This window comes from Clupea harengus, chromosome 9 (genome assembly GCF_900700415.2).
Source record: "Clupea harengus chromosome 9, Ch_v2.0.2, whole genome shotgun sequence".
Taxonomy (NCBI): domain Eukaryota; kingdom Metazoa; phylum Chordata; class Actinopteri; order Clupeiformes; family Clupeidae; genus Clupea; species Clupea harengus.
This window is the reverse complement of record NC_045160.1, coordinates 15,308,133-15,320,171: the sequence shown is the minus strand read 5'-3', so window position 1 is coordinate 15,320,171 and position 12,039 is coordinate 15,308,133. Positions and strand designations below refer to the sequence as shown.

At 48.2% G+C, this 12,039-nt stretch overlaps 1 protein-coding gene across 3 annotated transcripts in view; it reads left to right on the top strand.

Moving 5' to 3' along the window:
* The window catches only part of myo18ab (myosin XVIIIAb), a 103,502-nt gene that overhangs the window by 38,100 nt on the left and 53,363 nt on the right, over positions 1-12,039 (top strand). For all 3 annotated transcript variants that reach the window (XM_031573617.2, XM_031573616.2, XM_031573615.2), the window contains exons 3-6: positions 6,288-6,375; positions 6,577-6,683; positions 8,521-8,697; positions 9,699-9,909. In XM_031573617.2, coding sequence (XP_031429477.1) covers positions 6,288-6,375; positions 6,577-6,683; positions 8,521-8,697; positions 9,699-9,909 — 583 coding nt within the window. The remainder of the gene's footprint in view (positions 1-6,287; positions 6,376-6,576; positions 6,684-8,520; positions 8,698-9,698; positions 9,910-12,039) is intronic.

Here is a 12,039-nt window from a genome sequence, read left to right as displayed (position 1 = left end):
CAGAACTTACCGATGACCATGGTTTGACCCGCAAGAAAGTTGTTAAGGTGGTACGGCGGGTGGTGAGAAAGGTGCTGCCGCAAGAGGATGAGAGTTCAAACGCCCCTGAGCCACCCAAACCAGCAGCCCCAGCGCCGGTACCCAAAGTGGTCAAAACACCCATATTTTCCTTCAAGCATGACACTATCAAGCAGGAGGAGAAGGACGACATTTCTGATGGGTTAGCCAGCCTTATGGGACGCGGCCGAATCAGGGACTTTCGCCCACGTCACCGCAAAGAGCAGCCACCTGAAAAAGAGGAGGTGAAAAAAGAGGTCAAGAAGGATGAGAAAGCAGTGGAAAAAGAGAGCTCAAAGCCAGTGGAGGAGAAAGCTGTGCCAAAGACTGTAGACAGTGTGGCAGAACAGGAACAGGGGTCTACTACCTGCACCTCTCCTACATCGAGGCCTGTTTTTTCTCCCACTCCTGGATTTATCCCCACACCCAAACCCTACTCCTTGGCCCCACCCCCAGGATTTATTCCTGCCCCTAAGCCTCCCAACACTGGCCCATCAATTGTGCCTTCTTCTAAACCCACTAGCCCACCGCCACCTGCAGGGTTCATTCCAGCTGCCAAACCCTCTACTGGCACCACCACCACTACTGCAGCACCGGCATCATCAGTCTCTGCTCCTAAACTTACCACTACTGCAGCACCGGCATCATCAGTCTCTGCTCCTAAACTTACCACTACCGCAGCACCGGCATCATCAGTCTCTGCTCCTAAACTTACCACTACTGCAGCACCGGCATCATCAGTCTCTGCTCCTAAACTTACCACTACTGCAGCACGGACATCATTAGCCTCTATCCCTAAACTTGCCACTAACCCAGCAGTGACATCAGCTGTCCCTGCCCCTAAACTCAGCACTGTTGCAGCCTCAACCGAATCCGTGTCCACCCCCAAACCCACTACCACAAGTGCCACCACCACATCATCAGCCGGCTCTGTAATTACCTCCAGACCAACTCCCCCATCTGGATTTGTTCCAGCCCCCAAGTCATCCCCTCTCTCCCCTCCTGCTGGTTTCGTTCCAGTGCACAAACCAAGCTCCCTCTCCCCTCCGCCTGGATTCATCCCTGCCTCCAAACAGCCAGCATTGAAGAACCCAGAGGTACAGCTCGCACCTCGCACGCATGGGCCGGTAGACTCCACTCTGTGTGAAACCTGGACACGAATCAGCAAAGCATGGGTTTGGAAAACTCCCCTGTGGAGTCCCCAACACATCATTAACCTGTGTAGTTTCACCGTGTGTGTGTGATCTGTAGTGCTAACATCACTCGCCTTGCAGAAATGTGTGTGTTTTCTTTGTTTGCGAGAAGCCTAATCACATACTCACAGTATTGCAGTGACTCCCTGGAATGTGATAATTGTTAGGGAAAACTCCATGTGGTCGCTAGCTCTCTTTAAACTGTGTTTAGCTTTGTTCAGTGTGCTGCTCTGAGCCCATCGCTCCTGCTGGGATTGCCTGAACACACACGGCCCCTCTAGTCTCTTCTTGGCTCCTCCTGGGGTTCCCTCTGAGATGACATGGCCAGTCTAAATGAGCTTGGTGTCCCCTTCGAGCACGCAGCCTGGGGACAGCCATCCCGGAGATCTGGTTGTTGTTGTTGTTTCAGGGGATCCGGGGTGAGGCTGGGATGGGGGGGGGGGGCAGTGTGTGTGGTGGGTATCTGGAGGGAAAGCGGCGCAAAAGGGAATGTGATTTCCTTGGAGACTCATGGGGCCAATTACTGATGCCTGTCTTTGTCTCCTGAATAAGAGTTGTGTACAATTGCCTGCCTTGGGTTGAGAGCAGTACACAACTTAACGAATGGCAGATGCTGCTTGATGCAGTTTCTTTTTGTACCACTTCTGAAGTTTTTTTTTTAAATCCCCGATTGGCATCCTCTCGGGTGCCACATTGTGGCCTTCACTGAAGTGTTTTAGCAGCTGACCACATTAGCCATACTGAGCGAGCGCTGATGGACTTTGTTTCAGCACTGAAGTTTGCATCATTAAAAATGCCTAGAGGTGTGGTATTGCATGGGAGTGTGATCTGCCAAGCCTCTCTGGGATTTGGTTGCTCAGTGTTCATGACGTCTTTTTATGTATTTGATTGTGAATATACTACACAGTATGCTTGTGTGTGCTTGTGTCTGTCTGTGTGGTGTTTGAAGGTGAAGAAAGCACCAATGTTGTCCTCAGCCGTGGCTGGAAAGCCCACTCTTGGCAGAATTTCTAAAGTGTCTTCGACTGTAACTCCAAAGGTGTGTGTTTTTGCATGTGTGTGTGTGTGTGTGTGTTTTTGTGCCTGCTGTAGTCACAGTACTGCTTCGCATTTGGCAAACCGAACGCACAAACTGGTATCACTGCAAGAGTTTTGTCTGTAGTATCACAGATGCTGCTTTACTGTGCTATGCTTAGGACACAGAAGCAGTGGTTTAACCCTTTTGCTCATTTTCTATCTTGTTGGTACATTGGTGGCCTCAGATCACTTATAGCTTACCCTTTTGGTAATTTGACCTGTAGGTGGCGCCGCTGAGTCCCACTGAAGAAGCTCAGAGACGCCTTGAAAGGATCTTCAACACACCTGTAATTTCCAGCCTTTATGTGCCCCTCCTCCTACTCTTCTTTTTCTTCCCCTCTCTCTTTCTCTGTGCACTCGTGTGTACAGCCCCTTAACATCTAGCCTCTGGTCCCCCTTCACCCACAACCTATACAGCAGTCACCTAAACTGCATGGGAGATCTCTCTCTCTCTCTCTCTCACACACACACTCACATTTTAACACGTGTGCATACACACACAAACAAATTCAGACCTTGTGCCTTACATTCTTCACCCTGTGCAGTCTAATGAAGTGTAAACATCATTTGGGTACTTCGAAGCCTGCAAGAGCTGCTGCTGTTGTTTTAACCCAGATAGACACCGTAATTCAATACGATTGCATCATAACTGGAATGACCGCTTGCCAGTGAGAGTGGAAAGGTCACATAGCCTCTGCGTGAGCATGTGCTAATCACACTGTGACATTGACTTTTGGGATGATTTTAGGGCAACACAGCACTTCATCACTCTTGTTACAACACCCAACTGTTCTCTCTGTGTATCTCCCGAATTAACTTACTCGCAATTTTTGCATGTCACTCTGTTGTTTTTTGGCATATTTGTCCTTTTTTCTTCTGTTGTTTCTTGTGTTTCTTTTGTTTGTTTGTTTCTGTCCTTCCGTCGCTCTTGATTTTTTTTCCTTCCCTCCATCTTTCTTCTTTCTTTCTTTCTTTCTTACTTACTTTTTTTCTTTCATCAGTGTATCACCTTGACAGGTATAACTATCTACACTTCAGAGGCATGTCCACTAATGATCACTGTTTCATCATCTGCTTATTTTCATTCATGTACTGTCTCTCTTTGTTCTGTGTTGTTCTTTTTTATTATTATTTCTCACCTGTCTCCATGTTTCTCATCTCTCTCTCCTCTTTCTTTCTCTCTCTCTCTCTTTCTCTTTCTCACCTGCTGCTTCTTGGCTGCTGCCGCTGCCGCTGTGGCTGTTGTTTGCCTACTCTAGCTGGAGCCGGTGGCCCCTGCTCCGGCCCCCACTCAGGTACTGTGCCCATCTGGGGACGCCACCCTGCAGTCTGCCCAGCCCCCATCTGCCCCTCCCATCGGCTTGGCCGGAGTTTGCGCTCGAGTAGCCTGCTGGAGTGTAAGCGTCAGACCCTACTATTAGCTACCTCTCCTGCCCCTCCCCTACCCCCTCCCCACATCTGTGTTAGTGCCCCATGTTACCTCCCCTCTCTCTCCCTCTCTCTCTATTATCACTGCCCCCTGCTCCATCTAATGCCATAGCAAGAAGGGGTCTGATATTCTCAACCCCTGAGCTCATTCGCTTATGAAGGGCCAATGGCATTCAGTACCAGATTTTCGAAGGTCAAACGTACATGCGAACCAATCTTGTACTGCAATTTCCCATTTGGTTTGGAAGCCCTCTCTTAACCTCAAATAGCCTGGTGCATGGTCGGCCAAATATTTGGTTCTCATCCCGCATGTTGTTGTTGGTATTGTGTTGGCTTATTGTCCCTCCTCTGACAGGCATGGCTTGTTGTCCGTACCGTAAGTATACTAGCTGTCTGTTGGCCTTTGTGGATGAACTTTGCTGGACTAAACAGGCCTGTGATTTATGAGCGTCAGGTGTTTGTGCCTCTCAGGCTTTTTCAGGCTCCATTTATGACTGTTCCATGTCATTATGCCTACCTCATATCACTGACATAGACGATTACCACTTGTTTTCCTCATTTCCTCGTCTCAACTATCAGAGTGAAGTTTAACCTATTTCCCCCCCCCCCCGTCCCAACACTGTGGTTTTCCTCAGTTTTTATGTGCCACAGAGGCTCTTTGTTAAAGCACTGTTGTGACGTCCATATCACCTAGCCTAGATGTTGAAGTGAAATGAGGTATGTTTATTGTGCTGTTTATCACTGTCAGCTGTGAGTGATAACTGATGCCTTAATAGAAGTTTGCAGATCCCAGCGCCTGGAATGCTGAAGCGAAGGAGCTCTTTAATGTGTCACATGCCTTTCTTCCTCCTCTGCAGGTTCCATCGTAGTGCCTTATTCTGTTCTATTCCGTCTCGCTTTTTGGCTTCAGTAGCGTAGCGCGTGCACGTTCTCCATCGTGTTACTGTGTGTGTTTAAAAAAAGACCATTCTCTCTCTCTCTCTCTGTACATCTCTAATTGTGCTGTTGCTTCCTGACCCTCGCCTGCCTTCATAGGCTCAGGTGGAGGAGGACCCAGTGGCCATCCTACAGGCGGCACATGCTGCTGCCGCCCAACCTAAGGTCTGGCCCGTGCTCTGCTGTGCTGTGCTGTGCTGTGCCTGTGTGTGTTACACATCACCCCTTTCCCATTAGAAGTACCTCGTCATGTCACTCACTCATGCCCTGTGTGTGTGTGTTTGTGTTTTTCGTGCACTCTGTGTAGAGTTCTCTGTTTGATCCTTAGAAACCCCATACCACTAAGAAGTGTCAGTGTCAGACTAAGAAACCTTGCAAGCGCACAGGGGAGTTTCAAAATTCACAACACTATTCATTATAGCCCAGGTCTTCAACTGCAATCTTCAAGGTTCCCCTAGCAGAATTAATTTTTCTTCCAACCATTCTGGTAATTGGACCCAGGCGATCACTAACATCCCGGTGATGGATTCAGCAGATTGGAGGCACAGAATTTTGGAATGAAAAAATGCTGGACAGATGTGCCTGAACAGGTTGGGTGGAAGACCTGCGCCATTCATCACATTGTTGTAGTCATTGTAGTCTTCTTAAAAAAGATCAGAAATTCTTGAGAATTTGTTCTTGTACCTCTCTTTTTGGGAAGTAACTGAAAGAAGCTTAGTTCTCTAGTTAGGTACAACATGGCCTGCAGTAGTTTTGCAGTGCTTTGGTCTTGTTGTTTGAAATCATTTGCACACTGTTTACTCATCCGTGTGTATTTGTGTGCAGTGTTTATAGCCATCCTCAACCCCTCTGTCTGTGTTTGCGCTCCTTCAGTGTGAAACTGAAACCGTCTGCCACACATCACAACACATTACCCATAAAACACCTCCTGCCTGCGTCTGTAGTTGGATGATTCCAATAAGTCGAGGCAGCAGTGGCACCCTAAGCCGTTTAGCACAAAACAGTTGTCTGCCACTTGGTGTCATCTGCCTGATTCCTCATCCTATGGTCTGCCCCATCCTGCACTCTCTCACCGCTGACTGGCCGTCTCCGGGGGCCCTCCTGTGGCCTCCGGAGGTGTGGAGGTAGTAGCACCATGCTGTCTTTTGGATGACCCAGCCAAATACACAGCAGTGCCAGGATCAGTCTGTTCTCCTGCTTCTTCCGCTATGACTTGTGTGCCTTCTAGGCTCCAAGCCAAGCCCAGCGGTGGGGGAGAGTGCAGTGTGGCAATGAGAGACATGCAGAAAAAACTATTCTCATCTTCCTCCATTCTCACCTCTGTTTTTGCTCAGAGAACCATCCACCCCTACCTTCTGAGCACTCACTTCCCCATAGTTCCCCTCGGCCGCCCGCCGCGTGCACAAGAATACTTCACACACCTTGGCACGACGCGGGCCGTCTCAATTCACACGTAGCCCCAAAGAGTAGATTGGAAAAGCATGGAGTGCTTCACACAAAAGCATGAGGCTGTCGGGAGGCTGGCATGGTGGCGATACAGCCACACTTTAGAGTGCAGGAGCAAGTTTTTGACTGTTGTACCGTCCTCATCTCCAGGTGAAGACCGAAGAGCAGATAGCCGCGGAGCAGGCATGGTACGGCTCCGAGAAAGTGTGGCTGGTCCACAAAGATGGCTTCTCCCTGGGTGAGCTTTTTACGTCTACTTTTTTTTTTTTACTCCGTTTGTCCTTTAAATGTTGAAAAAAAAAAAGCTACAAATGACAATTTAAGAACAATTCCTATGCTGATGCTTGTCTGTTTCTGTGAGACTTTAAAATACCCAGTTATGCCTGTAGATTTGTGTATTGACAGTTCTGACTGGAGTGTTCCCTCTGTTGTTGTGTAGCAACGCTGCTGAAGACCGAGGCTGGCAGCCTGCCGGAGGGCAAAGTGAAGATCAAACTGGAACACGACGGGACGGTGCTGGACGTGGACGAGGACGACGTGGAGAAGGTGAGGCTCTGTGGAGATGGAGAGAGAGAGAGAGAGAGAGAGAGAGATAGAGAGAGAGAGAGCCGTGACGAACGCTGAGTCTGCAGTCCAAGGGATGGACAAATGAGAGCCCAGCCCTCTCCACGGCCGCTGATGCTGCTTGTGTACCGCGGGGCACTGTCCTCCCCAGGCGCCTGCTGTGTGTGTGTGTGTGTGTGTGTGTGTGTGTGTGTGTGTGTGTGAACACACACTGTAAACGCTTGTTTATGCGTGTGGGGGAGCAGTTTGAACAGGCTGCGCTGGCAGTCTCTCCTTCACCTGTCAGTGTGTGTGTTGCAGCAGGCCTGGAGCAGAGCAGCACAGATGGGCACAGGGGACGGGGAGGGGCGTAGGGGGTGACTCAGGGAATGATGGAGGGCGGGGGCTAGGATAGTGAGGGGTGGTGGTTTGTGGGGACAGGCAATGACAGGTGGGCCTTGGCTGGCCCAGCTTTGGGGCGATGGCACAGACACACACCTCCTTTTAAGGTATATCAATGTGTATTTTGGAGATATAGGATGAGACAATACAGTTTATATTGATATAGTTTATAAACAGGACTCCAGTCCAGGACAGGACTGTTGATGGTGATTATAATATTATAATTACATGATTACATTACCTGGTGTAACTGCAGAGAGAAGATTTTCTCTGCTCTCTCGTGATATGGGCTTTCTCCTGACGCTTCAGCAAATCAGACTATGTCGATTTTCCCAAGAACAGTGTGGTAATCATAATATGCATGTAAGGTAAATGCTTAAAATAGGTCCATTATTTAAAAAAGATAGTAATGTGAAATCAAAACCTATATGCACTATTTATGCAGATCAGTCACTACAGTAGTCAATAAATGTCATATCATTAAAAAGGTCTGATTCTTATTTTTTATTCAACATGAGCTTGTAATTGTCAATTTTTAGCTCAATCTTAGATATTTTTAATCAATTAAGTATTTTATTTTTAAGTATTTTAATATTCCCTTGGTTTTCTCAAAATTCCCAGGAATCAGCGGCATTCTCAATCTGTATTGATAAAAGTGCTTGTGACATCTCACATGTGGCTTTGACTTACAACAGCATTTGGCCCACTTCGTAGAAAATACTGAGATATATACCGAATGCTAAAGCCATTCAGCCTAAAAAATACAGAGGTGTGATTATTCGTCCATATTGCCCATCCCTCCTCTGTGGCTCAGTAGCCATTTTTGGATGGCAGCATTTGGCAGGAAAGAGTGCAACCTGCGTGTCCCCTGCTGCTTGATAGTCCTTGATGAAGGAGCTGGGTGGGGAACCTCTCTGGGGCCGCAGCAAAGTAATTTAACTCTCATTCAGAAGACCCAGCAGAAAAATAAGTAATGTGATTCTCTTTAATTGATATGCAGTTTGACTTTCAATCAGACGTTTGATTAAGAAAGTGCAGAGCTGGACCCCGGCGTGGAGGACGTCTGTTTTAATTGCATCAAGGCTTGGCACATAGTTGAGCTCCAGCGACTACTGCATATTAATTACCGCTGCACTCCTGTAATATCTCCCTCTGCTCCTCTCTTAGATTAGTGAGTTGACTCCTGACTCACAGCAGGTCATCCATAGAAAAAACATACTTTTCAAAGTGCACTTAAAGTTCACGGAGTGCCATTTTGTGCTTTGTTTGGACTAAATTGGCGAGGACTTTCTCAAGTAGGTTCTAAGGAGTACAATTAAAGTAGTTCTAATTCAGAGATTAAGTGAGTATACTTAGTTAAGTGTAAAGTTTAAATAAAGTTCAAACTGCCTATTTCTTTTTAAGAGATGCCATGACGGGGGTTCTTTTTTCCTTCCAGGCAAACCCTCCGTCATTCGACCGCTCGGAGGATCTGGCGTCGCTGCTGTACCTGAACGAGTCCAGCGTGATGCACACCTTGCTTCAGCGCTACGGGGGCAACCTCATCCACACCCACTCCGGGCCCAACATGGTGGTCATCAACCCCATCAGCTCACCCTCCATGTACTCAGAGAAGGTGAGCACTTCCTGGACTGCCAAACACACTTTTTTCCCAATGAAGAAACACGGGGAAACTTCATTAGTGGCATAGGATGCAATATGCCAGATTCAAGTGTGTTGTTCATGGTCGATTAAGCTGCCAAACAGTGAGTTTGCCCTTTCTTGGGTAGTAGTTGAATTTATCAAAACATTGTTCTGCATTTTGTACTGTTTGAACACTAGAACATGCATATGAAGTCCCAGTCATACATTTAGATGATATTTTTAGAAAGAGCTGTCGATAGTCTGTTGAGATACATCCTTGTTCTTTTCCTTGGCCTTTTACAAATGTCGTCACTCAGATCTACCGGCCGGGCCAGCGCAATTTCTTCCATAAAGCAGATTGTAATTGACATAAAATGCTATTTAGGATTCACAGCCTAGGCTGGACTTTCTATGGCAGGCATCGATCATAATTCAATTAGGCCACATTAAGATTATGATGGGGTGATTTGGTGGTAATGGCTAATGCTAATCTGAATGATGGGGGATCGGAGGGTGGACCTTATGGACGACAGGGTGCTCTTCCTTAACAGCCCTCCTCCAGGCCTCCATCTAACTGGCCCACAAATCAGAGCTGTTGTTGACAGAGAGGCCATTTATACCTCCAAATCCTTCAGAAATCAATGCAATTACATTTAATAGTCAGACACTCCCTGCCAATCCATCCCTGGGTTTTATATTTAATGTTATGCTCTGCGGCAATAATTCAGCTCGCGGTAGACTTGAGATATTGCCAAAATATTTATGAGGCTAAGTGTATTTCCATATGATAAAATAAAAACTAGTTAAGATGTGTGCTAAACTTTTTGACTCTGTGATGTTTTCGTTTTGCTTAAATCTTCTTCTCTCTCTGTCTCTCTCTCTCTCTGTCTGTCTCCCCCCTGTCTGTCTTCCTGCCTTTTCCTCCTCTCCTCTCCTCTCCTCCTCTCCTCTCCTCTCCTCTACTCTCCTCTCCTCTCCTCTCCTCTCGCTCAGGTAATGCACATGTTCAAGGGTTGCCGGCGAGAGGACACGGCCCCACACATCTACGCCGTTGCACAGTCAGCCTACCGCAACCTGCTGACCACACGCCAGGACCAGTCCATCGTGCTGCTGGGCAAGAGTGGCAGCGGCAAGACCACCAACTGCCAACACCTGGTGCAGTACCTGGTGTCCATCGCTGGCAGCACCGGCAAGATCTTCTCAGGTTGGGAGGGGACATAATTAGCCTAACACAAAATCATTTGTATTCCTGTGTGCTCATGCCTTAACTTTTAGAAACATTACTGTAGATAAAAATCGCATGAAAAGACTGCGCTGGTAACCTCTGCAAGACACCATCATGGCTGTCTGTGTCCTCTTCAGTTTGGTGTCTACTCCGCACCAGCAACTTTTGAAGAGTTGAACTGCTGTTTTCAGCAGAATTTAGTATTTTCCATTTGTTCAGAGGGGAGAATATGAGAGGTCTGTCTGAGCTGAAGCCGCACGAATATCAGTTTCTGGCTGAACAACGACCGCAGCATCTCGTCCACTGTCCTCTCCCCGCTCCCTGTTTTTACTCCCCCACAGCTGATCTGATTACCGAGCGGCCTGGGTTAAGCCTCTGCGCCCAGCAGGGGATCTCGGGGCTTGGCACGGCACAGGCAGCAGGGTGTTGGTTTGAGCGCTCCACCACCACGCCGCCGCCCGTCTCTCTCTCTCTCTCCGTGCACTGATCTCCGACTCTGCAGCCGGCACACAGGAGTCGGGGCTTACGTGGATTAAACTCACCCTCCTAAGTGGCGTTCTGAAACGGATCGGCTATCTGAAAGCATTTAGGAGATAATGAGAGCAGCGATCGTCGTCTCTTTTGAAGCGCAGAGAGTTTTTTCTCTCTGATGTGAAAAGCCCTTTGAGCTCCGGGAGGCTCGTGTCAGAAGTGCGAAGAGGAGTCTCGTTGCGGGAGCCGTATTAATTTGTTTTGGATATTTAACATTCTGTTCGTCCGAAATTGGCGTTTTGAGCGTGTTAAGCGGGCTCTGTGGTCTAATTGTATCTCCTTCATTAAGGCTTTGAGGGTGTGTGTGGACACCTCTTCCAACTGAAAATGAAGAGGGATGACTTTGGCTGGGTGAAGCCGCCATTATGATGGGGGAAAAATTTGTCTCTCCTAGCCCAGCCAGAGCTGATGCATTGCACCAGGACAGCTCTAAATGTCTGCACCAGTCAGTTGCCCTTTTCGCCAGCCACCCACCATAAATCTAGTCACACAGCCAGTGCTGAGGGCAGGAGTGTGTGTGTGTGTGTGTGTGTGTGTGTGTGTGAGAGAAAGAGGGAGAGAGAGAGAGAGCGGGAGAGAGAAAGAGAGAGAGATAGAGAGACTCTGAGTGCATCTTTGTGTGTGTGCATGTGCCTTTTTTGTGTTTCTTTGTCTCTCTTGTTTTCTTTGTCTGTTTGTGTGTGTGTGTGTGTGTGTGTGTGTGTGTTAATGTGTGTGGGTATTTGTGTTTAAGAGAGAGAGAGAATTTGTTTCTCTCTCTGGATGTGTGTATGTGTGAGTGTGTGTGCATATTAATGCGCTTCTGTGTGTGTGTGTGTGTGTGTGTGCGTGTGTATGTGTGAGTGTGTGTGCATATGAATGCGCTTCTGTGTGTGTGTGTGCGTGTGTGGCCCACTGCTGCTGAGCTAGGTCTCTGTCAGGCGCTTTTGCTGGCAGCCCACCTCGGTCCGAGCTGGCTGGATCAATGGCTATTGGCTGCCGCGCGCGGCAAGGGTGAGTGATGGATGAGGCGAGCGGCTAATGATGCGCGTGGGAGCGTCGGGGTAATTAGCCTAGCTTATCAAAGCCTGCTCAGCACCCTCTTAGCAGTAATGGGCTAATGACAGCTACGCGCCTGATCAACTGTACCATTAAAGACGCCAAGATCCTATCTGGACGTGTTCATCCGCGGACACGTGGCCTCCGGTCTCTCCTGTCCACCGAGCTGCGACTCGGTTTGGCAGGGGACCGACACGCTTTGACATATGAGCAGCCAATAAAGAGACATTCACGAGGACCTATCTTGTCCCATCCCCTGTGAAGGACACTTAAGTCGCCTGCCTGTGTCTAGATGAGGGAGTCCACCATGGGTGCCCAGTTTTATTAAAAGTACGCCACATCACTGTGCACTACTGATAGGGGAGAAGTGCTCTAACACCAATATTTGGAGTCCTCTTAGGCTACCAGAAGTTTCTGGCCAAATCAACTGCCACCCGTGTTCATCCTTCTGCATCCTCTCTCTACACAAGTTGCGTTGTGGAAAGTTGCAAGGCCCTGTTAAACTGTGTTGCCAGGTGTTTTATTTCAGTTCTGCATACT